Consider the following 27,873-nt stretch of genomic DNA (forward strand, 5'->3'; position numbering starts at 1 on the left):
CTATGGTATTCTACCCATATGTTATGACTGCAGATGCATCCTTGAAGGACATAGTACAGTTTTGTACCTACCATAAATGTAGATGTCCGATAGGTATGCATCTGCAGTCAGGGTTACCCTCCCTCCTTCCCCTCTGTGGTATTCCTAGGGTACTTACCCCTCCATTAGCTAGCTGGGGGATCTATTATGGTGTATTTGTTTGTATATATATATATATATATGTATATATTTTTTGGAAAATGTTTGGAATTTTACTGCATTCCTCCAAATTTGGCCTTCCTAGAGGGCACCTGGCATCTGGGGCAAGAAACACTGAGGAAAATGGCGTCGGCTGATGCTTTTATACCCCAGACGCTCTGACGTTGGGGAAAGTGCGACATCAGCCGAGGCCAGACCCAGACTTTGGAATCTGGCCGACCGAAGGGCTGCCTGAGGCAGGACAACCCATATGTTATGACTGCAGATGCATACCTATCGGACATCTACATTTATGGTAGGTACAAAACTGTACTTTCTCCCTTAACAAGGCATCCAACTTCGAAGGGCAGAAAAAAACCCCCAGACTAACGAGTCATGGTACCAAGAGGAAATGGCAAGAGGGTAATGCTTCCAAACCAAATGAAAGGAGTTCCTTTCTCAAAAGAGATCCCCCCCCCCCTTTAAAGAATGATTATGCTAAGACTCTGGGCATCCCATCCCTTCCTCCTGTCCCTTCTCCCCTTTCACCTCTTTTAGCTTTAGCTTAACCCAGCAGCCTGGCCACAAATAGTCCCAGACAAGAGGGTGCTGAATATAATTCATTGAGGATATTCTTGTCAGTGGACAGAAAATTCTTCTCCCTTCAGGGATTCCCTCCACCCACCCTCCATACCAGACATGTCTGATCTCTCTGGCACTACTTCACAAGTTGCATGCAAGAAAACAAAAAGGGAAAAGATTTTACACCATAATCCCTCCTTGTTCCCAAAAAGGAGCTATTGTGGAGACTAGCGTTACATTTGCCATACTTGAATACATTTCTAAAAGTACCCAAATTAAAAATACTCACCCTTGCAGAGGGTCCTATCCCTTCTTTTGGACCACTGTTTCACGATGATAAGCATCCTTCAGATGTAAAGACATTTGACAGTTGCTCCCAACTTCAGGTTGAACTTAGAAATGTTTTGTCTCACACCCTCACAATTTTAGAATTGTATTTCTGGGGTGTATGATGGACACAGAAGAAAATATGGTCTTGGTACCAGAAGACATAGACATGGCTGTTCAGAACATATTTTCAGGGATTTCTTGATTCAAGAAGCTTCCTCCACAAGAGAGTTTCCCAAAATTCTGGGCCTCATGACATTGGTGCACCACAGGCCAGACTCCACATGAGAAAGTTTCAATGGTATTTAAAAAAAATTGCTGTACCCAGCGCTTACATCCCTTAGAGTTCCAGGTACCAGCACTGAATTTTGCAAAATGAGAGTTAGAGTGGTTGGAGGAATCAGATGTCTCTTAATACAAACCTACCCTTCTCCCTCTAGACCCTACTTCATTCAGTCCAGATGGACTCATCAGATTTTGCTTGGGGAACAGTGTACAGAGAAATGTTTAAGTGCAAGGAAAATGGGGTCCTTATGATGCTACAAAGCACATAAACATCAAAGAAATAGGTTCATAGATTAGTACTAAGCTAACTGCCCTTGTGAGCCATTTTAAGCCTAGCCAATTATCCCTTGTGAGATGCAAACCCTGCACCTTGTGTTTATAAGGCAAACACCTTAACCAATCAGATGTCTCTTAATACAAACCTACCCTTCTCACTCTAGACCCTACTTCATTCAGTCCAGATGGGCTCATCAGATTTTGCTTGGGGAACAGTGTACAGGGAAATGTTTAAGTGCAAGGAAAATGGGGTCCTTATGATGCTACAAAGCACATAAACATCAAAGAAATAGGTTCATAGATTAGTACTAAGCTAACTGCCCTTGCAAGCCATTTTAAGCCTAGCCAGTTATCCCTTGTGAGACTCAAACCCTGCACCTTGTGTTTATAAGGCAAACACCTTAACCATTTGGCCACCCACCACAACCACAACCCCAAATGTTAGCAGGTACTTGGACCTTAAAAGTTCTTCACCACTTCAGGTCTCCATATCCATTTTTACTGATCACAGACAACACCACAGTCTTGTTACCTGACCATACAAGAGGGTACAAGGTCATACCCTCCTTGCTTTTTGGCAGTGATGGCCCGGCAGGTAGCCTTACAGCATTCTGTGATGCTTCCGGCTTCACTTTCCATTAAAGCAAAGGATAGTGGCAGACGGGACTAAGCAGATCCTGGGTGAACCCTCATGAGTGGAAACTCAACACATATGTCTGCCTGGATTTGGTCCATATATAGTTAAAATCTCAAATAGTTCTGTTTGCCTCCTTTCAAAACAGACAATTAGAAAAATTCTGTTTGACACATCCTTGCAGTAATGCTTGGAGGACAGATGTGTTCCATTCCCTTGGACAGGAAATGTTCCTTGATGCATTTCCACTGAATACTCAAGGTACTTCTGAAGATTCCGAAAGAATTACTAAAGATCATTATGGTGATCCACTTTTGGCCTAGGCAAAGTTGATTCTTCCATTTAATGGAATTGGCTTCCTTGCACTGATGGCTTTATCTTGATTCCTTTTAAACACGTGTTCCATGAGGATGTGCAGTAGGTATTGAAGGAGGCAAGCAAACGGGCAACTAGAAAATCTGTTTACCAGTAGAAGAAGTTTTCTAGGTGGTGTCTAACCGATATCAGTGGACCAGGTATGGTGTCTACCCCTCTGGTTTTGAAATATTTCTGTGAACTACTCAACAATGGCTTATCTTTATGCATCTGTCGCGGTGTATCTTACAGCCATCTCAGCTTGTCTGCCCATGTATCCCCCCTTTCATCTCTTTTTGAGGTTAGTTTATGAAGAGAGTGTTGCACTTGTGATCCCCTCGAAAGCTAATTCCTGTTCATAGATGTTTACTAGGCTAATGACCTCATGAGCCTTTTTAAGCCTAGCCATGCATCCCAAATCTCTGACGAGTTCTGTTACCCTTGATAAGTGTCAGCATGGGCCTGGGAGATGAACCATTTACAGGTTACCTGTGTCCATTAGAGACATAGGTGCCTAATTAGGGATGAATTTCTGGTTTCCCACCAATTCTCCAAGTTGCACTTTAATTAGGTTAGGGAGGCTGGTATAATGGTTAAGGTGTTTGCCTTACAGGCACAGGGTGCAGGGTTTGATTCTCACATGGGGTAATTGGCTAGGCTTAAAATGGCCCGCAAGGGGTGGTTAGCCTAGTAGTAATCTATGAACCTATGAACGTATGAACTCTGCTTCACATTGTTGGGGAGCCTGTCCCATAGACACAGTAGTCTCTGGGATACATACCTATCTCTCCATCAGGTCCTATTTATATCACAGGCAATGTTTAAGTCTTTAGAACAGGTAATTCTGGTGCTGTTTGTTTTGTGGATATGCAGGAGGTCCATCAGAGTGGGGTCTGACAATGCCCTGTATGCCAGGCATAGATCTCCCCTCAAAACCCTGTAGGAGACAGAATACAGGGATAGGGTCTTGAGGCGATCTGCATAGGACATTGTACTTATGCTCTGTATTCTTTTAGTGAGGAACCTCTGTGGATCTTCCAATTGTTGGATAAGCCTGGTTAGGTACCTACTAATGATAGGTCTGATGAATGGGCGGATACAGTGAAACAATGGCTTCCTTGGACTTGGTTGCTGTACCTTTCTTTATAAATTGCTCAACATAGAATGATTTCTTCATCACTGTAGACACATGACTGTCAAAGGCTAGATTACTGTCTATGCGTGTCCTTAAGTCCCTGACTACTGAGTCAACTCTTAAGGGTGTGTTATCAGTATAGTATAATAGTTACCAGGAATGAATGACTTCCCAAATTATACTGTTATGCATTTCTTGGCATTTAGTTTTAGTCCATGGCTCTGACACCAGTTGTTTCTGTGTCAGCCCCCCCTGGAGAGCATTTGCATTACTGTGAGATTTATTGACAGCTCCTAATTTGCAATCATCAGCAAATTTAGTCAGCCAGAGACCACTGACATTGGCCTCGACTTCTGAGAAGTAAATGTAAAAAAGGAGCCATCCAAGGACTGATACCTGTGGGGACTCCACTTGCGACTGGCCTCTTTGTAGAGGTGGACTCCCCAATTCTAACTTTCTGGGTCCTGTTTGTGAGCCAGTTGGCTATCTACCGGGTGACATAACGGGTTTGTACCTAACCTCTTGAGTTTGTCAACAATTGCCTGAGTGGAGTATTGTATCAAAGCCTTGGCCAGGTCAAGGTAGGCAGTGTGAATGATTTTCACTCATCCATTGCTTTGGTGACGACCTCAAAGAAGTCCACCATGTTGAATAGGCATGATGTGCCTTTGATGAAACCAAACTGGGTTGGGTCCAGTGTCTGGAAGTTTACTGTATCTCTGTTGATCATCTCCATGATAATTCTTTCCATGGCTGTACATATAAGACTAGTGAGACTTGTGGGTCTGTAGTTTCCGGAGTGTTTAGATGGCCCATCTTTGTGCAGAGGGGTGACTGTTGCTTTTCTCCATTCATGAGGCACGAAACCTGTTTGGAGGCTGCAGTTAAATAGTAATACCAGAGGCCCTGCTTGGTCATGTTTCATGCTATTTAGAGTGCATCCTGGGATATTGTCTGTGTCCATTGTTGGTAGTGTTCTTGGTCTTAGAGCATTAAGGACCTGTTCTGTAGTGATAGTAGGGGGGAGATGTATTTGATATTTCCTGAGGGAGGTTAAGGGGGAAAGGGGGGTTAAGCTGAATCTCAGCCAGAAGGTTTGCTGCAACTTCTGGCTCAGTGTAGGTGGCTTCATTTGCAACGAGCTCTGCACACAGTTATGTACTGCCTTTGAGGTTGTGGAATTGGGAGATCCTTGGGATCTCCACTTTCTTCTTGACAAAACTGACATTTTTTTAATCTGCCTTTCAGGTTGATTTATGGTTCATCACTTGGAAAGCTGTTTTGTTTTTTTTTACTCTGACATCTGCAAGGCAAGTCTTTGAGCTGCAAGTTGTTGTGGTGGCCCAAACTTATCTGACTTTCCATAAGGACAGGGTTGTTTTACATGCTAATCTCTCTTTCCCAGCAAAAGTATTTTTTGAATTGATACTGAATCAAGTCCTCAGTCTTCCAGTTTTCTTTCAAGAACCTAAAAACAATGAAGAGAATATTCTGCATACCTTGAATGTACATAGGCAGCTGAAGTACTGCCTTGACTGATCTAAGCCATTCAGGAAAGTTGAACAGCTTTATTTCTTATTCTGGGGCTAAGAAGGATCAATCTGTCTCAAAACAAACAGTTGCTCATTGGTGGTCCTATGCTGCTATTTTGTTTTTTGTTACTCCCACCATGGTAAATCTATTCCAGGCATGGTTGAGGCACATTTAACCAGAGCCTTATCCTCTTCTACTGCAGATTGGAAAGGAGCGGACTCTAGAAGCATTCAAGAAACAGCAACTTAGTCCTCTGTTTACATCTTTGCAAAGCACTACAAACTGGATTCTTCCTCAAGTTCCAGAGCAGGCTTTGTGAGTGCCATCCCCCACAGGCTCCTGAATCATTATTCTTCCCCCTGCCAGGTAGGGTAAGCTTTGAAAAATGTACCCATATGCCACTGTGGCAGTGTGAATGATGAACAGTACCACTGAGTAAATCCTACTTACGTGTAACAGAATTTCACACTGCCTTGGTGGCAGCACCTACCCACCATCCCCCTTATTTTATATATAGTTTGTTGTTGTCCAAAATTGTTGTGTTGCTGGTTGGCTTTGGGTATTTGTGTTGGTGTTTTATGGCTGTTGGTTTCAGGCAGTTCTTGCTTCTGGTCCTTTGTGGTTCATGCTACTTAGCAATGAAAACCTGAATAACTGACTTTTTGTGACAGAGGTTAGGATTCCTCTGATAAGAGGGGCTTAGCAGTCCCCTGTCAGAGAGTCAGTGGAGGGGATTCTGAGCTCTGGAACGTTGCAAATGTAGGTGTTTGTGCAGGCACAGAATCCATATGCCACTGAGGCAGTGTGTGATTCGAACATCTACTAGTACAGTTAAGTAGGATTTGACACAACTTTACTATTAGAACTGTGACATTGAGATGTGTTATAGGGTTATAGCTTTTGGTACAATCAGGAACAGTCTAGGGTCAGAGCTGTGGGCTTCAGTTAGGGAGACTGTGTAGGGTCAGAGCTGTGGTGTCTGGTTGGTGTGAATTACAGTCCGGTATAGTGTAGGATTAAGTGTAGATACACAGTTGTGGAGCATACCTCTCGACTGTCCAGATTTTCAGAGAATGCCCAGATTTCTACCTCATAGTTTTGACCTGTTCGTCATAAAATTTGTGTTTTTCCGGCAAATCCATGAGGATTGACGTCACTACGTAATGACCTATATTTGAGTTTCAGACTTTATATCCTTCAGAAAATGCATGCTAATACATCTTGTTGTTCTAGGTACTCTGTAAGAGCAATATTTAAAATCTGTCCTTATTTTTGTGTCTTTGCCCCCTGTTATTTTTGGCTTTGTCCAAATTTCCTGCGCTAATAGGTCGAGTGGTATGCTCAGTTTAAAATCAGAGCTGTGAGGTGCAGTCATGAATACTATAAGGTGGGCTGTGGGGAACATTTAGGCGACAGTAGGGTCATAGCTGTATACAGCCAGTGTGTTTGAAAGGTTAGAGCTGTGGTGTACATTGATTTGTTGTGTGTCATTAGAGTTATGTAGCTTGAAGTCGGGGTAGTTTAAATTTGAGTTGACTGCTTTGGGATGTAGTTATTTTGGGCAGTTATAGGGCTTGAACTGTGGGATACATTTATTGAAAGTGTAAGATCAGAGGTGCAAGTTACAGTCTGGATTTATGTAAGGGTAGCAGTATGGATTACAGTAAAGAGTACTGTTAAGATAATACCAGTGGGGGGTATAGCTTAGGCTAGTATAGGGTCAGAGCTGTGGAATACAGGCATGTTATAGGAGCAGAGCTGTGAGGTACAGTCAGGGATAGTGTAGTGGTAAAGATGCAAGATACATTCAGATGTAAGGTAGTCCCAGACCTCTAGGGTTAAAGTCAGAGCTAGTACATGGTCAGAACTGTGGGATGTACTCAAATGGTCTAGGGATAAAGTTATGAGGTACAGTCAGGTGCAGATTAAGGCCAGATATATGGGGGTACTTTCATGGATAGTTAAGGATAGAACTGTGGACTACAGTCAAAAGACTTGGGCCAGAGCTGTGAGTATAGTTAGGTAGTGTGAGGTCAGAGCTGTTGGATACAGTCAGGGATAGTGCAAGAGCTGCTAGATACATTTAGGGGTGTTGGAGGATAAGGTTTGGTGGGGTATATTAATAGTGTATGGTCAGAGTTCCAAAATGCTGTCAGGTGTATTTTAAGTTTAGGGCTGTGGGGCACATTCAAGGGTAGTGTAAGATTACACCTCTATCTCTACAGGTAGGAATAGTGTGTAACTGATGGCATGTGATGTACAGTAGGGTGCAATAAATTATCAGCACTCTGAGGTATAATCAGGGATGGTGAAGGTACAGAGCCATCCATTGCAGGTTAATGGAAGATCAGGGCTGTAGTTTGCAGTCAGTGATGGTGTAGGGTCAGAACTGTAGGATACTGTCAGCATTGAGGCAGGTGACATCAGTAGGATACAGTCTAGAATAATGTTGGATTAGAGTTTTGGGGTGCAAGTAGTATTGATGTAAGGCTAGATCTATGGGCTACACTTGGGTGGGTTACTGTTAGGGTAGTATAGGGTCAGAGCGGTGTGGTGAAGTAGGGAACAGTGTGGATTTAGAGCTGTGGGTACAGAAATGTATAGTACTGAATCAGTGCTACGGGATAAAGTCAAGCTGAATGGAAAGTTAAACCTTCAGTTTGCAGTGTAATGAAGGGTTTGAAGTGTGGTGGTCACATCAGGAATATGGTAGCGTTGCAGCTGTGAGATAGTCAGGGGTGTATTATAGAGTTAAAACTGTGGGGTGCAGTCAGTTATAATGTAGCGGCACAACTGTGGGGTCCAGTCTGGGATAGTATAGAGTTAGAGCTATGGGGTTAAGTCTGGATTAATGCAAGATGAGAGCTAGAAGTTTACAGTGGAGGTTGGAACTTGTGGTACTGTAGGCTGCAACCAAGGGTAGTGTGGGGCAAGAGTCGTGGGTTACACTCAGTTAATTTAAAATTAGTCCTTCTGTTTGGGGTTAGAGCGGCCAGGTACCATCAGGAATATGGCAGAGTTAAAGCTGTGGGTTATAGTCTGGAGGAGTACAGTCAGGTGACATGAGGGGTCAGAGCTGTAGGTTTGAATCAGTGATAATACTGATCAGAGGTTTGAGAAAGTTTATTGAGGTTGTTTTTGAGGTCAGAGCTGGGGTGTATAGTTGGGTAGTATCGAATAAGCTATGGATTAGAATCCCAGAGCTGTGGTGTACATTCAGGTAGTATAGAATCAGCTGGGGAACAGAACTGTGGTCTTCTGCGATCAGAGCTGTACTGTATGATTTAGTAGTACCAAATCAGATGTGGGCTAGAATCATGGTTGTTTTGGGGGTCAGAGCTGTGGTGTACAGTCAGGTAATATAGAATTAGCTGTGGGACAAAATCATGGTCATCTAAGGTCAGAATTGTGATGTGTATAGTCATGTAGTACAGAATCATCTAGCTGTAGCAAAGAATCATGGTCATGTGGGAGGCTATGCAAAGTAAGTAGCATAGAATCAGCTGTGGAATAGAGTGATAGTTGAGTGAGGTCAGAGCTATAGTGTTAAGTTACATACTGTAGAATTGTCTGTGAGATAGAATCATGACTGTGTGGCATCAGTGCTGTAATATACAGTCAGATGGTGTAAATTCAGAGCTGTGGGACAAGAATCACTGTTCTGTGGTGTCAGTGCTGTCTGATACAGTTGAGCATAATGTAGTTCTTCAGCTGTATGTTATACGTGAAGGTTGAACTAGATGAAATGACTTCTTGGAATCATTTCATTTGTAGGCGGAGTGTAGACTGCCAGCAGAGAGAGAAATTGGGATGTGTATTTGTTTCTTTAACTGGATAAGCCTGCTGGACACAAGGGTCCCTTTTTAGGAGAGATCCATGAACACTGTCTGATTAAATGGCTTGTTTAGTTATCGCACTGTTTGCAAGGGGAATTTAAAGAAATTATGCCCAGGACTACTGGCTGAAACTTTCCAAGTGATTTACTCAGTGTTGTACAGTAGGCGAGGGGAATTTGAGAGAACCAAGCCCAGAACTTGTTTGGGTTAATTGGATAAGCCCAGTGGAACTGAAGGTCACTTTCCAAGAGTGATTTATGAACAATTTCTGGTGAAGTGACTGGTTAAGTGCCACACAGTTTGTAAGGGAAGTTTAAGGGAATTATAAACGCAGGACTAAAGAGTGAAACTTCTTAGTATCTTAAACTGCAAAAGACTCCCATGATGTTTGCTGTGTTTGGCCGGGGGGGGGGGGGGGCAGTGTTTGAGCCTTTGAAGTGTTTAGCCATCTTGGCAGTAATGTTACCAAGGTTGTCTGTTTTTATAAACAAGTTGAGCAGATGTGCATTTACTTCAGTGTTCGCACACTTCATGTGGTGGGTTAAGTGGAAGAACCACAAGATTTATAACACCCCACAAGGTGTTTGTAGTACCACTCAGAGGCAACACCTCATTTATTTGATACTGTCTTTTGTAGCATGGTCAGTGATTCATATGGCACTGGCAAGCTAACATTTGTATAACCATTCCATGACTTGTGCTAGTTTTAATAATTATAAATTTGCTATAATTGATCAGGTGAGATTAAATCCCAGAGGAGGTACTGTCAAGTACAAATTAGAAGAAAAAGAATTTAAATGGCAACTTAAATTGCATGCTTCCAAGTTCCCGGGGCTAAATGAGGTTATTTCTTTACAATCTATTCTTAATATTAGAGCACTAACATAGGCACTTGGTTTTATGTATTTTTTATTTTTATTTAATGTTTTTTGATAATATTGGAAGATTTTTGCCTGTATAAGTTATTATTTAATTTATTTTGGTTAGTAGTTGATAACACCTTTAGGGTAAAGTTTTGTAGTGTGTATTAAGTATATTTTTTGGAATGATTTCATTATTGTGCTTGTATCTTTAACATGAATCACTTTATGTAATTAACTTCTTAAGTATAAAAGATTGATTGGCACATTATGAAATTTGATTCTGATGAAGTCCTATGAGCACAGGATGAAAGCGCTTAATCAGTTGGTTTTTATTTGTGTATGTCCAAATAAAAGAAAGTCCTAGTTTTGTACTGGTTTTTCATTCTTTCTTTTGTTATCAAGCTAACATCCCTGTCATTTGCAGTGAGATGTGGATCATTTACATATGCACAGACTTTGTACTTTGAGTTGCCTTGTACGGTATATTTATTGGCACAAACAAAGGGCTTTTGTATAGATTGGGAATTGATAGAAACTGGGAGTATCCTGTCATGTACTGCAGACCTGCTTCATTAACTATGGTGGCAGTAAAAATGTCTTTTATTTTCACTTAAGAGATATTAAGATTGGCTTTCTAATAAGTTGTCTGTTAGTGTGACTTCTTTGTACATAATGTATATAGATTGTTTTTTGTTATTTTTTGCATATATTGTAAATGCATGTTTTTCCATTTGAAATGATGTGTATAATGGAAGTTTATTTTACTATTTCTATTTGAAAAACTGAATAAAGAAATATTTGAAAAAAAAAGAAATACAAGGAAATGTTGCAGATTTCAGGAGGACTTTATCTCTTTGTAAGTTGTCTCATTAAAATGTGAGTCAGCAAGATGAGTAGTGCACAAATTAATGTGTTGGCACTCATCAAACACAAACAAGCTTTTGTGTTTTTCTGTATACACGTATATATAAAGTCTGAGAAAGTCCTGGCTAAGCTAGAGTCTTCACTATGTAATACCTCAAACCTTCTTTAGTTGAGACACCCGTGGGGCATATACAAATGACCCCTTAACCCTATATCAGTGTTTCAGCTACATGGCTTTGGGATGTCCATGACATTTTTATTCTTTACTGGAGCATTCAGGCCAGTAAAGCCAAACTCCACTAGCTGAAGACTTGCCATGTTTCAGCCTTTGTCTGAGCTCATCAGTACAGCACAAGTGAATTGCTTATCTGTGTAACCTTTTTACCCTTTGGTTTGGATGTTATTTGGGATATTTGTGTTCAGTTTAATGATTATGGATTAGTCTTAATCTCTGTGTTTTCAAAGTATAGCAAAACAATCCACTTATGTTGTACTGACTAGCTTAGAGAATGAAACACGTTTCTGCAGCTAGTGGGTTTGACTTTACTAACCTGAGTGCATCAAGCAAAGACTTAAAAAGTAAAAATGGAAATGTCACGGGCATTCAAAAGTAATGTAGCTGAAACATTGGTATGTCCTTAAAAGGTCATTTACGTTTATCCCGTGGGCCTCTATTACAGGATGTTTAAGGTATTACACAGTGAAGACTTTAGCTTGCATGGGTTGGTCTTGGAGCTTTTACTGAATAGTTTGTTTGCATGACCTTTTCACCATTTTAAATACATGCTTATATACACTTTGTGTACAATATGCGTACACAGTGAATAGGACAAAGTGGATACTGAACAGTGTGTGCATTTGTTTATGGGTTATATGTAATGCAAGATAATACACGTCAGAAACTACCACTCCATAAAAGAATGTGGGTTTATTACATACAGTCAGGTAAAATGCAGGTTCTTCCCAGGTAATTGCATAGAATGACAAAACAACTTGAAGTATTGTTAAGCAAGCATAGTCCTGTGTAGCAGGGACACCGTCTTTCTTGGCAAGTTTTTCTGAGCTTGTTTGCCATTGGTTTTCCTTGGTTAGAAGAGATGTCCAGATTCCTTCTGGCGTTCATTCTTCCGTCAGATTTCTCTGTACTTTGTAGTGTTTTATCCTGAACCACTGCTGTGAACACTGAATTCCCCTCCAGGAAAGGTCAGTGACTCTCAACTGATTGACTTCAGCACTCTTGTTTATGCATTACTGATTGGCTTCATTAATAAGTAAAACTTTGAAAACATATAGTGCAGCAATGTTCCTACCCATTTTAATAGAGTAGCTTTGTTTGTTGGTAAAAAATCTTGCTTTACAGTTATAAAAGTCTGGAGGCATATTGTAGGTATTTTAAGTGTGTTAAGAAGAGCTTTGTCTGACTTTGAAATAATGTAGGGATTTGTGCATGTGGGACTTGCACAGCTTTGAAGACCCTAACTTTGCTAAGACATTGACAGAATGTATTTAATACATGTACCTTAGGAGAAGGAAATAGGAGAAAGAAGGGGAGAGAAAAAAGGGGCAGGACAAAAATTCATCTATTTTCAGAGGACGTGACACTATTCACAAAGAGAAGGAGATGTTTCAGTGGAGAAGATGGCTCATAAATGATGTGAGGAAGTAGTTGTTCATGCAGCGCCAAAGGAGGTGGAGTTTCAATATTTATCAAAGATATGCACACCTCCAGGCTGGTCATACGGTATGTCACACAGGAGACACTCCAAGTGCAGTTAACTGTTGACAAAACACCTATTCAAATCATAGCTAGCTACAGACCCCCAAAAGACTCAGGACACCCACTCCACCTATCTGGGCTTACTTGAATCCATCAAGATTCAACACTCTACCCTGATTCTGAGTGACTTTAACTACCCAACCATAGAGTGGAAGACCTATTCTAGCCCAAACATGAATGCCCAGAGATTCCTTGACTCTGTCAATGCCAGTGCATTGGATCAGCTAGTCCACACCTCTGCGAGAGGTGAAAATATCCTGGACCTGGTCCTAACCAACATGGGTAGCCACTCTACCACTCATACAGTGTCATCCTCCTTGGTAAGATCCGACCATAAAGCGATCACTTTTGAAGTCACCATCTCCCCCGATGCCCCCCCACCCCCGTCAGGGTCAAATGGAAAAACTTTTCCAAAGCTGACTGTAATCTTCTCAGAGCAGGTATAAGCAACTTCACAGCCACTCTCCCTTCAGTTGGAACTAGCACTAGTGTCCAAGCCTACACCAGAAAACTATATAAGCACCTACATAGCTTTATGGACTCAGCAATACCAGACAGGACGAAATTATCTTCCTCAAGGAAGAGTAAACCTGTCTGGTGGAAAGCAGGAATAAACAAACTCTGTAATAGAAGGAATAAATTGCTGTCCGGGGCCAAGAAGGAGCAGGTGCCAAGTTAGAAGCAATCTCTCCTTTAAACAAGGAAATAAGGTCACTGGTAAAATCCTCTAAGGCTAACATTGAGTCCAAATTGGCCACATCCACCAAGGACAATCACAAGGCCTTTTTCACATATGTCCACAATCTCAAAGGCAACACCTAAATCTGCTCTGAACTGGTGGTCAATAACACCACATACATAAACGCCATAGATATAGCCGACCTGCTGGCAGACATGTTCAATGAAAGCTTCACCTCTCTGTTCCCCCCATCAGTAAACCAGGACATCCTCAGCACCTGCCCCCCTCCCCTCATCACCAGGGTGCAGGTCCTTATTGCCCTCTCAAAGGCAAAAAATACAGCCTCCATGGGACATAACATCCTTGGCTGTATCATACATGAACTCAGGCATGAGCTCTCAGCTCCATTAGACACCCTATTCAACCAAAGCCTGAGCACCGGCTTCATCCCAGCTGAGTGGAGGACACCCACTGTCATCGCTCTATGCACAAAGGTGGAGTGTCCACTGACCCAGGCAATTATAGGCCCATCAGCCTAACCAGCCTGATCTGCAAGGCCATGGAACGCATTATCATGGGCCTTATGTACAAGGACATTGGCAAACTCCAAAAGCTTGACCCCACACAAATTGGTTTTGTCAAAGAAAGATCATGCCTGTTAAATTTGGTTGACTTCTTTGAAACAGTCACCAAAGCCATGGACGAGGGAAGACGGTGCACACCGCCTACCTTGACCTAGCCAATGCCTTTGACACTATTCCCCACTTGGGCATAATAGATAAATTATCCCAGCTAGGCATCAACCCATATGTTACTAGATGGGTAGCTAACTGGCTGACTGATAGAACCCACTCAGTCAAAGTAGGGGAAGCCACCTCTAGTAGTAGACCCGTAATGAACAGTGTATCCCAAGGATCGGTCTTGGGGCCTCTACTGTTTGGGATATACTTTTCTGAGGTGCAAGCCAAAACAAGTGGTCTGTGGCTGACAAGGTTTGCAGATGACTGCAAGCTGGGCGCTGTCTTAAATTCCCCTAGTGATGTGAACATCCTCCAAGAGGGCCTTACCCAAGCTAATGACTGGTGCCAAAAGCACAGCCTCAAACTGAATGCCAAGAAATGCATCATTATCTCCTTTGGGGAAAATGTCACCCCCACTAATTATCACTTTAATAACAATGTGCTAAGCATTCAGTCAGTCATGAGGGACTTGGGCACCCAGGTTGACAACAAACTGACTTTTGACCACCACTTTGCCTCCGTTGTACGGAAGGCTTTCTACATGGCCCACCTCATAAATAAAGATATTTCATCCAGGGACAAGGACGTCATAACATCCCTGTACTCCTCCCTTATCAGACTGATTATCGAGTACAATGCCCCTTTCGGCATGTACCTTGCCAAACACATGGAGCAGTTGGAGAGACCACAGAGGTTCCTGACTGGGAAAATCCATGGTCTCAAACACCTATCCTATACATATCGGCTAAAAGCCCTGTCCTCCTACTCACTCTCGTACAGACTGCTCAGAGGTGACATTTATCTGGCATATAAGGCCATTTCAGACCCAGCCTTGATGGAGTTGCTGCATATCCATGAGACAAGCTCCACTCACACAACCTGCACGCAAGGCCTTAACCTGGTTTGTGACATTAATAGAACTTGTTGGCGGGATAGATTTGTGTCCCAAAGACTCCCCCGTCTGTGCAATAGACTCCCTCTCCATGTCAAGCAGAGTACCTCTCTAGCCCTCTTTAAGAGGAACCTGGATGAGTGGATGGGAAAGAGAAAATATACTCCTGGGATCCCACCTGTGTCCCTGCTGGACAGGGTAAACAAGTGCTAACGTTGAGGGAACTTGGGCAGAATTCTTGGCTAGGCTTATAAGGGCCTCCGGGCCAATAGCCTAGTATCATCCTATGAATCTATGAACCAGATGAGCTGTAGATGCATGAGCAGCCTTCCAGAGGTTATTCGTTACAAAAAGTAGTAGCTGTGTTCAGCTGTATGAGGGACTAATATAATGTAGTTGAATTTTTGAAAAGGGTGCAAGCAGTCGCTGCTTAGTAGTTAGGAAGGAGGATGGGCAGACTTAATGGACCAGACAGTATTTTTTATATTGCAATTATCATAGTACGTCTTTTTAAATGATAGCACTTAAGAACAGCCATAATGTTATCAAGTTAACCCCCACCCCACCCCCAAGGTGGCCTGTCAGGTGTGGTAGATTGTGTTTTTTGTTTTTAGAACAGTAACTTTCCTGCTTTTTCATTTAAAATAAAAAATCAAAAATAAACTAGGGCATTTTATTTTCGTCAAACTGTTACTAGCTTTTGAGAAGGTGTGGGACCTATAATTTCAAATGTGAGTGCTGGTTTTGAGTATTTACTATGCTGGTAACTTAAAGGCTTGTTTTTTCAGTTGTGATAAAGCAATGTTGATGGTACTTGTTCAGTGGATGCTTTACATTGCAATTGTTTTGTTGTTTGACAGGATTCCATGAAAAAGATGGAAAAGCTTACTGCCGTAAGGATTATTTCGACATGTTTGCCCCAAAGTGTGGTGGGTGTGCACGTGCCATCCTGGAAAATTACATCTCTGCTTTAAACACACTGTGGCACCCAGAGTGCTTTGTGTGCAGGGTACGTATCATAACTCCTTACAGTGCACCTAGATGTATCACAGCTGAATGCAGTACACCATCACTGGTGTTTATGGGAGAGAGGAGTAGTGTTTTATACTGTTACTCATACAGAAGTAAGTATCGTGGCCATAGTTATTGCAGTGTCTATCTAATTATGGAAGGGGTCAGTATCAGAGCCACCTATGGGATACTGTGTCTGGTTCCAAGGAGGGCATGGTTAATACTCCTGATCACATTGTACTTTGGCTAGTTCCCAGGAAATGTGTGCCTTTCAGGCACTGAGTGTATCTTGTCTTTGGTACCCAGGGTGGGATAAGTATCATACCCACTTACTGTTTCTATTGCTAATATCCATCTGTGGATAAGTATTCAATCCAGCTACCCTGCACTGTCATTGTCACCCAAGAAAGGTCCCATTCAATACAGTACAGAGTTTTTGTAGCTTGTTGTAGTGCATTTTTACTGTTATGAGGGGGATAGCACAGCTGGTTACCAGTGTACTGTTGCTTTCCTTACACTAAAGTGTTATTGCATTACATCGTTATAGTACTGAGGGGGTGAGTATCCCAGATAGTTGCACTGCATTGTCATAATACTGAGGGTGTGCATATCCACAGCTGGTTACTTGTAGTGAAGGGGTGTTTTAACAGCTGTTTATTTTGTGCCGCCACTGGTACTGGTAGACAGGGATATGACACCCAGTTGCAGTGCTTTATCTGTAAAACCAATGAGGTGGGTATTGCAAGTGGTTGTCGTGTAATACCACCAGTATAGAGTTAGAAATATCTAATCTGGTTACATTGCACATTTACTGGCTGGGACAGAAAACCATGTATTGCATCTCATCACAGTTTCCAACCCTATTTGAACATAAAAATGGTGTAGTGATAGTGCCTTACCTTTTTAGTACTTTAGGGGATTAAGTGTCACAGCTGATTACTGTCAAATTTCTAATTCCAAATTTAAAGGTGAGCAAGAAACCCATCAGTCAATAAATGTCTGTTTTTGTAACACAGGGTAATGTGCAACCATATCTAATTACACTTATGTATTGTAAAAGCCTTGTAAAGGATCTAGGTGGTGTAGAGTGGCTAGTTAGTGTTCTTTTCCTAAAGGCTAGTGCATTGTATATTACAGCTAATAATGTTCTGTACAGCAGTCATACTATGATGTTGACTACCATATCTAATTGCAGTTCTGTGGCCTGCATACTTCCTAACTGTCCATAATTTTGCAGAATGACAGTGATTTTGTGTCATAGTTTTCCTGTTTCTCATAAATTGTTTGATTTCTGATAGATCGCAGAGGGTGCAGTCAGTTAATAATGCTACACATTTGAGTTGAATAATTACTGTTCAGCAAATGCATTTTAATGCAAAAAGTGGGTTTTTAATTTAACTTTTTTAAGTGAGCTAGAGTAATATTTAAAATTTACCCCTGATTTTGAGCCTTTCTTCCCCCCATTATTTTTGACTTGTCCAGAATTCACAAGCAGAGAAGTTGAGAGGTATGGTGTCCTGTGTTGAAGTTGGGGTGGGGAGTTTTAAATAAGCTGCTCACGGTGCTTCTTGACTGATTCTTGATTGTGGCTGTAGCTGGTTTAAAATTATCTGCCCCTGAATGGAGATGAAGAAGAGGTGATTGTCACAGTTGGTTACAATGTGATATCCAGGTGAACATGGTCTGTTCACTGATAGAAACAAATCTTTCAAAATATAGCAAATAACTCTGGTTTAATTGAAGTAAAGATGTAGTTTAACATGGCGTTCATCAGTTACTCCAGCTGCAGTGCCAAATACATCCACAGTTTTTTAATGTGTTTATTTAAAGTATAATAAATATGTAAAATTTTCACTTAAAGTAGTTATGGAAAATATATATATTGTTTAATTTTAAGCCAGCCTATTCAAGGCAAGCAATGTAAACAGGGCCTTAAAAAGTGCATTTTAGAACAGCAAGTACCCACCCCTCACATACTACTACTGATTAGATCAAACTTAATCCTAGTTAAGGAAAACACTACCTATCTATTTGCAACCCATATTCCCAATTCAGGTATTAAGAAAAGCATAACATATACATAAAAGACTGACTTTTAACTAAAATCGCTTTTGGCTAGCTAATCCAATAAAGCCTTCATTAATTATGTGACAAGAACTAAATCATATACGTAAGTTGAGTTAACTAGATTGATACAAGAAAAAAACACAGCTATCTAACCATAAACATTATCTAACTAGAACACTATAAGTATACATCTGTTTAATCATATCTAATATGTAGAAAAACCTCAAGTTATAGTTCAGAAAAAAAGTATTTTATTTACAGCTCAGAAAAAAGTCACTGCTTTGCAGTTAAAAACTGTCATGACAGTTTTCATGTTTACATCCCCAAAACATGTTTATTCAGTGGAAATAAGTAGAAAAAACACACAAAAGTACTGCATGAAGTAAACCAGTAATGTATAAAAGTGTGTAGGTGTATGTGCTTGAGCATGCACCTGTATGCTAAATGAGTAATTCACAACATTCAAAGCACACATTTTGTTCCACACCACTATTACCATGAAGTATTGGTATAATTCCCACATTTAGCATACTGGTGCATGCTCATGCACACACCTGCACACTTTTATATATTACTGGTTTACGTCATCCACTATTTTTGTGTGCTTTTTCTATTGGTTTTCATTGAATAAACATGTTTTTGGAGCTGTAAACATGAAAACTGTCATGACTTTTTTTTTTTTTTTTTTTTGTAGCTGTAAAGCACTGACATTTTTCTGAGCTGTAAATAAAATATTTTTTTCTGAAATTTTTCTAAATAATTTTTCTGAGCTATAAATAACTTAGTTTTTATACACACTAATACATATTAGATATGATTAGACAGCTATATATTCTAGTCATAGCCGGCATTAGGTACCCGCCGAACCCGCAGCTGTGGGGAGCCCGATTATCTCCCTGCATATGATTGCCCCCACATGAAGCAGCTGTGGGTTTCTCTTTCTCCTCTGCTCCTTGTTTGGCGCCTTCTGGACATTCACATGGCTGTGTAACTTCACCATGCTATTCAGGTTTTTAACTTGCCTGTATGCTGCACTCAGTCAGGTCCGCTTCAGTGAAGCAAGAGACCTAATTGGCTGCAGCAGCCAGGGAAGTAAATTCTAGTTTCTTGATTGATTGCAGCAACAGCACCCACGGAGTAAGTTGCATTTTTTTTTTTTCTAACACGGAAACTCGAGTGGAGAACCCAGCAAGGATTGGTGGAGGTAGACACAGGCTTTGCAAGACCTTCAGATATTTGGGACTGTTTTCTTTAAACACCACCAAGCAATTAACAGCAGAGCTGAAGCATCTGAGGAGTTGAGAGGGACAATAAAAGAAGGTGACAGAATGCTGGAACTTGAGAAACGGGGACAATCTCTAATGTCAAGGTGTTTTCAATAATTTAGTGATAACAATTTGACAAGAGTCTGTTATCCTTAAGGTGGCTTTGGATAATTGTAATGCGTTGGGAAGGATCAATCTCAAAAAACTTTTTGATCTAGATATTTCATTACTAATATATCTTGGCTGTTAATTAAATAATAAGCCTACTTCTGACAGATTAAACAAGGTTTCACAACAAAGTTGGCTGGCTTTGGGCTACCTGCAGGCAGATAACCCAAATGTGATGACTGCAACAGTGAAACACGGAGAACATCTGTCTATGTGCATACCCAGATCCATGTCCATTGGGTTGACTCTTAGGGTTGTATTATCAACATGGTAATTAGTTGGGATGGTCGACTTCCCAAAGAGTACCATTATGCATTTCTTAGCACTGAGTTTAAGACCATAGCTTTGGCACCATCTATAATTCAGAGATAGACCTTCTTGAAGAATGCTAGTGTCTGCAGGAGAGCATTGGATAACCCCCAGCTTGCCATTATCTGCAAACGTAGTCATCCATAAACCTTCAGCATTTGCTTCTACTTCAGAGAAATGGATGCCAAAAAGGAGTGGGCCCAGTAACTGAGCCCTGGGGAACTCCGCTAGTAGCTGGCCTCTTGGTGCAGGTGGCCTCACCTATTTGACCTCCTAGGTCCTATCAGTTAGCCAGTTGGCTATCCAGAGGGTGACACAGGGGTTTGTACCTAAATTAGTGAGCCTGTCTATAATATCTGAGTTGGGGTATTGTATCAAAAGCCTTGGCCAGGTCAAGGTAAGCTGTGTGCACAGTGTTATCTTCATCCACTCAAAAAATCCACCAGATTTAATGGGCATTACCTTCAACAAAGCAGAACTGTGATGGGTCCAGCATTTGCAGGTTACCCATGTTCTCATTTACCATGTCCGTGATGATTCCTTCCATGGTCTTACATATGAGGGTGATAAAACCTATGGACCTGTAGTTACCCGGATCAGTGGTTGGACCTCCTTTGTGCAGGGGGATGACTGTAGGCATCTTCTATTCCTTGGGCACAAAAGCTGACTGAATGCTCCAGTTGAAAAGTGATTCAAGTGGACCAGAGATGTCATGTTTCATGCTATTTATTAAAACATCCAGGGATGTTATGGCCCATCAATGCAGTGTTGTTTTTGGCCTTGGAAAGTGCATTAATGACCTGTTCTCTAGTAATGGTTGGGGGATTATGTTATGTGGTATTTCTTTTGGAATATCTGGGGGGGGGGGATATTTGAGTTGAACCTGTCAGGCAAAAGGTTGACAATAGCCTCTGGTTCAGTGTGGATGATGCCATTTACAATAAGTTCTGCACATTGTTGTGCATTTCCTCTGAGGTTTTGGACATAGCTGTAGAAAGCTTTGTGGTTGTCCTTTGGCTGAGATGCTACTTTAATTTCAAATTTAGCCTCCTAAGTATTCATTAAGCCTCTTAACTGCCTGTTTAGATTGGTCAGGGAGTTTTTAGTATGTTTGTTTTTGTTCCTCCTACATTTGGCCAAGATTTTTTTTCTTTTGTTGTATAACTGACTGACAATGTATTCCTCCATGGTGGCTTGTCTTTTGAGTTTGTATTATTCTTAATATCAGTGGGCACAGCTCGGTCTATGCAGCTATCAATATGGCTGAAGAGAGATTTTGTAAATAGCTCAGCGCATTCTATGGTGTTTAATGGGTTTGGGAGTGCTTGGAATTTAGCCAAGGTGTTGCTTAACAGAGAGAAGCTAGCCTTAGAACAGTTCCTAAAAGTTTTTGGTTTTGGTGGATCCCTGGATTTAATTTTTATTTCAAGTAATACTGCTTTATGATCAGAGCTAACGAGCAAAGATATTACATTGAGTGAGGAACACTTGCACCCTCCCCCATGTTTGTGAATACAAGGTCAAGGATGTGTGTACCCCTGGTAGGAGAAAGGACCAACTGTTGTAGGATGTTGGTATTAAAGTTTAGGAATCGCTGAGCTTGTGCATTAGAATTGGTGTAGGATTCCAAATCTATAGAGGAGTAGTTGAGATCCCCCATGAATATCATATTGGGTTGAATGGTGAAGGACTCTAGTGCAGTGAGACAGGTAGCAGAGGTTTCCTATAACATGGAGGGGGACCTATATTTTGCAAGGATATGGTACGGCACCCTGTTTATGGTGAGTTGCACGTGTATGAGTTCCAGTGGGTCATACAGTAACTAGTCTGAATGTGAGATTAGTCTTAATATAGACGAACACTCCTTCACCTTTAGTTCCCTCCTGTGCAGTAGCTGGTCTAAAGGTATGAAAGGCATTTTGACTCGCATTGCTGGGGTACTTTCTATGACTTTAAACTATGCCACCATTACTACACAGATGTCTATGCTCTCCAAAGATATTCCTTCATAGGTTGCACTGTGATAACTGGTTCTTTAGACTTACTGATAATTTACTTATGATTTTAAAGGTGCATTTAGAACTTTTTGGGGGGCATTTCCTTAGAACATGCTGTAAAACTGATATATTTAAAAAATGAACAAGCATAGGAATTCTGTCTAGTTCCACCTCATCACCAAGAGTGTTGAGGAAAAAATAAAAAAAAAACAAGAGAAACTAGTGATCTTAAAACTTCGGTGATGAGCTCAGTCACAGTAAATCCCAAAAATAATGAAAATCAGGTAGTGTTCAAAAGCAACAAGCCTTCGTCATAGACAAGCGATCCTCAGTAACAAAAATCAGAAATATTTTACAATGCTAAACATATCAGCTTTATACGCTTAGAAGTAGGTGTGGAAAATATAGGCATTGTTTAATTTTAAACCAGCCTATTCAAGGCAAACAATATAAACAGGGCCGTAAAAAGTGCATTTTAGAATAGCAAGTTACCCACACACTACTACTACTGATTAGATCAAACTAATTCCTAGTTAAGGAAAATACTACCTATATAGGGTCTATATCAGAAGCACAAACTTTCAAAAGTTCACGCCTCATATGGTCGACACCATATGAGCAAACTTTTGAAAGCTTGCAAGTTTCAACAGAGATCGCCATAGGGAATATTTCCATTTACTTCACTGTAGTGCGATCTCGGAGTTGGTATATTTAAGTAGCGGGGGTGCAGGCGGGCTTGCTCCCCTGCTCAGAGCATTCAGGTAGATGGTATCGATCATATGAGAGTCGAAATTTTTTAAAGCTTCAAGCATGTAATATAAACCCCCCCCCCTTATATACTTGCAACCCACATTCCCAAATCAAGTATTAAGAAAAGCATAACATGCACACAAAACGATGGACTTTTAACTAAAATCGCTTTTGGCTAACTAATGCAAAATGGTCGTCTTCAGGTCTGTGACAAGAACTAAAATCATATACATAGATAAGTAAAGAGAGTTAACTAGATTGATACAAGAAAAAAAAAACACAAAGCTATCTAACCATAAACATTATCTAACTACAACCAGGGCCGGTGCTAGCATTTTGGGGGCCCCCAGCAAGTTTCAGGTTGGGGGCCCCATCCAGGAGAATACAAAGTGTGACCACTCACACCCCTTCCCTGTCAAGCTCATCCAGCACCATTTAGCAATCACTGTACACAGTGTTACTACATTCAGACCATTAAAAAGACAAAGTGCCAAGGCACAGACATTGAGAGGGTGGCCTAATGGTTAAGGTGTTTGCCTTACAAACACAAGGTGCAGGGTTTGAGTCTCACAAGAGATAATTGGCTAGGCTTAAAATGGCTCGCAAGGGCAGTTAGCTTAGTACTAATCTATGAACCTATGAACCTATGACTGGCATTTAGTACCAGTGTTACATTCTGACAAGCCCCAATAGCACAGCAAAGTAGCCACTCAGAGGTATATGCACACACTGACTGGCATTTAGTAGCATTGTTGTTACATTATGACAAGCCTCTGTAATGCATGAAGGTAGCCGGCCCTATAGAGGTACACAAAGACACCCACACAGACTCCCATACACAGGACAGACAGCTACCTAGACTCTCACACACAAGACAGACATCCACACATGAAGAGAGCACTACAATAAGAATGAACATTAATGATTTAAAATACTGGACTTATGAATTAATGATGCTAGAATAAGATTTTGCAGTAGCATGTGTTGTGTGACCCCATATTTTTGATGAACAGACCAAAACTACCAAACATCTGGACATTGTGCAATATCGTCACAGCTCCTACCAACCTCCTAACCTCGCAGCATAATTCCAAAGCCAAAAATAACTGCAGAACGAAGGTGTAACATCAGGATAGCTACAAACACTGCTATGATAAACTTAGAAAGATATTAGAATATCAAGGTTTGCATTAGCATTCATTAAAATAATCAGTACATTCTGCAGAATTCTCACCACCAATGTCTCAGCACAATTCTAGATCAGGTAAAAAAATAAATAAAATAAAAATAAAAAACAAGGCAAGGACATAACATTAGGTATTTAAAACAATGTGCTTATGAACTAATAAAGATGGTAGAATAACAGATTTTCCTCTAGTATGCATTGCATGAATCCACATTTTTGATGAGGAACAGACCTAAAATACAGGACAAATGTGCCCCCCACTGCTTAGATCTGTGCTTAGCCTGAGACTGAAGTCTTGGTGGTCTGCTGCTCTTGGGTTTGGACTGAGAAGGCCTGGAGGGGACTGGAAAGGACCAGTTCTTTGAAGGCTAATGTCTACTGAATCTAGTAGGCTTTTAACAGTTTGCATAGATTTAGCTTTTTCCTCCATCCTTTTGAGGACTTCTGCTTTGTTGCCAAAAAGGCGCTCTTGGTTTAAGGGTGGATCCAGTAATTTAGCTTTAACGTGATCTGGCAAGCTTTGTTCCTTAAGCCAAGCATGCCTTCTAAGTACAGACCCAGTAACAGCAGCCCTGCAAGATGCTTCTAAACCATCAAAACCACATTGCAAAGTATGTTTACCTACTTGGTCAGCAGAATGCATTAACTCTTGTAAATCTTTGTGTTCAGCACAGTCAGGAGTCGTCATTTTATTCTTTAACTAATCCCATAATATGGTGCTGATACTTTAACATATGAAACTGGCAATTTAAAGCCCTAATGGCCAAAGTAGCAGAAGTATATACATTCTTGCCCCATCTGTCTAAAGCTCTAGAATCCCTATCAGAAGGGGTAGGATTTTTGGCAGTTGTAGTCTTAATGCATTTTGGTCCTTGGGAAATGGTCTCTGGATCCACAGTAGGATTCTTGAATAGGAATTTGTGAGAGTCAGGTACTCTGTAGTACCTGTCAGGTTTCCTGGGAGCAGGAGGCAAAGTATGTGGAGTAAGGCTGGATTCCAAGAAAATGTCATCTACAATCTCCAGAACAGGAGGGATAGCTAGAGGCCTGTGTTGAGGCAGGTTTAAAAATTCCCTTAGTCTCTTTTTGGACTGTGAAAAGTCCTGGCTTTCCCAGCAGGGTATGCAAGGTTTCACCAAAAGAAAAATCTTCCGGAGGGGAAGCAGAGGGAATGGAATCCTCATAAGTAGATAAGGGTAAATCCTGGTAGTCAGAAGGAGTTAGAAATATCAGATTCCTCTTCAGAAGAATCGGAAAGAAAATCAGTTCTAGGTCTCTTAGAGGGGGAAGGCTGGCTTCCCCTAATTAAGGTAATAAGGTCTTATCTAATCATTTGTTTTTGAGGCATATGGGCCTAAGAATGCACTTTGGTCATCAGTTTTCTAGGCTTAGTGCGAGCTTTAGGTCTGAGGAATTCGGAATTCTTAGCTTGAAATGAAGTCGTCGGTTTAATATGAAAATTGGTAGGCCTGAATACACCCTCAGAAGCCAGTGCCTGCACAGCGGCTCCGGACCCATCCAAGGTAGAGACATCCGCAGGTTCCATAGTCGAAGAAGCATCTTGCGGCATATGGGTCTCCATAGAGGCCTGTGAATCAGTAGTAGTGGGTATCAGGGGCTGTGAAAGCGCCTCACTGATTACCGGCAGACTGGCGACTAGCTTAACAGTAGCATCGTCGGCAGTTTTGGACCTAAGCGGTCTGTCTCTGTCTTTATCCTTGCATTTTTTCCAAAGTTCGGTAGTCAGATGGCTTAAGGAAGCCATTTTGGAGCACGTAGATCGAGAACGAAAGTATTTAGCTACAAAAATAGCCTGACTATGGATAGTTTGGGCGTTGAGCAAGGCACAAAACTGACAGCGAGGGACATCGTGGTCTGGGCCTAAACAGGTGATGCAGTAAGAATGAAAATCTCTATGAGGTATTTACTTTCCACAGGCAAGACAATTGTTAATTTTTTCTGACATCTGTCAGAGCAAGAAAAAAGGATCCCCAATGGGGTACTTATCTTTTTGAAGACTTCAGATCTGAAACTCGAAAATGAAAATTTCAGGAGTCGGACAACCGGCACTTGTGAACTGCTTCTGCTTCGGGCACCGCACGGCAAGAACGACTGATGTAATGGCGTCTGCTGCATGTTTTATACCCCTGACGACCTGACGTCATGGAAGAAGTGACAGCATCTGACGCAGAAGTCCGAAGACTCTGGTATTCAGGCAGGCTGAGGGCTACCTGCAGGCAGATAACCCAAATGTGATGACTGCAACAGTGAATGCACTCGAACATCTACATTTATGGCAAGTGTATACAACTGTACTTTGCCTTACCTTCGACCACCATGTGGCCACAGTGGTGAGGAAATCCTTTTATGTTGCGCAGCTTTTAAGTAAGGGCATGGCATCTAGGTCCAAAAAGGTCATTATCCCACTGTAGTCCGCAATTATCAGACCAGTCATCGAGTACAGTGCTCCCTTTGATATGTACCTGATCAGGCATATGCAGCAGCTAAAGTGACCTCAAAGGTAAAAGAGGGGAAAGGGCTGCCTTGTGTAGTGCACCTTAAAGCCCTTTCTCCTCTACTCAGTTTCCTATAGATTGCTGAGGGGTGATCTATGCCTGGATTGCAAGACATCTGCAAACCCCACACTTATGAATTTTCAGTATATTCATATGTCAGAAATACAAGGTCTTGGGACCTGAATTCTGTCTGTGAGTTAAACAGAACATGCTGGGGAGACAGATGTGTGTCCCAAAGACTGCCCCTCCTATGAAACAGGCTTTGCATCCATGCAAAGCTGAGTTAGTCTGTTACCCAATTTAAGCACAATCTAGACAAGTGGATGAAGAATAGGAAATTTACACCATGCCTGGCACCCATGTTTATTATGGACCGAAGTAACTTATAAATGCTTGGCCCTCAGTGTCCTATTTGGATGCAGGACATCATTATTCTTTCAGGAAAATTTGGCTAGGCTTCGAAAGGCCCCTTGGGTCGTTAGCCTAGTAACAGTCTATGAATCTGAAAACATATCTTCCTAAAAACTAGGTGCAAAACATGAGGAAAATGAGCAACATCTGATGACTTAAACTGTACATGATGTAACAGTACTCCTAGATATAAACTGTCCATTATGTATATACATTGATACTATGTATAATAGTTGTATGGAGCAATAAAAGTCAAATGAACATCATCAAGTAATTAAACAATGGCAGTATTAAATGAAACTTTCCAACTATTTAACCAACCACTAACTTTCTAACCTGTAAACAATGAACCCACATTTAAAGCATAAATAATAAAAAGAAAAATAAATCTCTCTCTTCTCCAAACTTTAGATCAGTGGGTCTGTAATTCACTCTAGGGAAGAATCTTATCTCCCAAACTTCTTATTTCTGTATCAAGTAACTTGTCTAGAGGTCCCTGCTTCTTAACTCCCAGAAAAAAAAATATCAAAACATGCAGCTAGCTAAGCTGCATGTACCTACACATCAAGCTTATGATTTTGGAAGGTTCCCACTTCACCTACAAGAATATTTCAGACTTTTTGCTGGTCTACTTCTGCATGTAGATTAACTTGTATATGTGGCATCCATTTTAAGGCCATAACTACTAGACCCTTTATGATGTGCTGCCCGCAGTTCTTCTTTAATAATTTTTTTCTAGTACTTGCCAGTACTCACTGGCTTTCATGGGTTGTGTGCTTTTCCTTTGTCTAATACTTTCTTGGCTGAGAGCTGTAACCTAGATAAGGTTAGATCTACCTAGCAAGGGACCAAAACCATATATGGCCATCTCTTGTTGTCATAATGTACTGAAAGAATAGATGCAAAACAGCTAACTCTGCTTCGTGGGAGCCAACTAAGGAAGAAATGATGGACATTAACTGCTCAGCTTAGGCATTTCTGTTGGGTTGCTGTAACTGTCCATGCCTTTGAAGTCAGAAACAGCACAACCGTTGATAAAAGTGCACACTAGCACTTCAGGTATACTTGTGATAACGTGTTTTTACTGTCGGCATAAATTGATTGGGCAATATACAGATGGATATTTTTTTCACCTTAAACACTTAATGGGGCAAATGGAGCATGTGAGGAGCAGACTTTGTATAGTATTTCAGGGTGGTGGAGGGTGCAGCTGGGTGAGACTGCTAATTTCTCTGATAA

General features: G+C 41.2%; 1 protein-coding gene across 3 annotated transcripts in view; it reads left to right on the forward strand.

Annotated features, from left to right (window-relative positions):
- PXN (paxillin) overlaps positions 1-27,873 on the forward strand; it is a 1,651,517-nt gene that overhangs the window by 1,514,799 nt on the left and 108,845 nt on the right. For all 3 annotated transcript variants that reach the window (XM_044068586.1, XM_044068585.1, XM_044068584.1), the window contains exon 10: positions 15,815-15,963. In XM_044068586.1, the coding sequence (XP_043924521.1) occupies positions 15,815-15,963 (149 nt within the window). The remainder of the gene's footprint in view (positions 1-15,814; positions 15,964-27,873) is intronic.

Source organism: Protopterus annectens, chromosome 4.part0 (genome assembly GCF_019279795.1).
Source record: "Protopterus annectens isolate FY-2018-M chromosome 4.part0, PAN1.0, whole genome shotgun sequence".
NCBI lineage: Eukaryota > Metazoa > Chordata > Ceratodontiformes > Protopteridae > Protopterus > Protopterus annectens.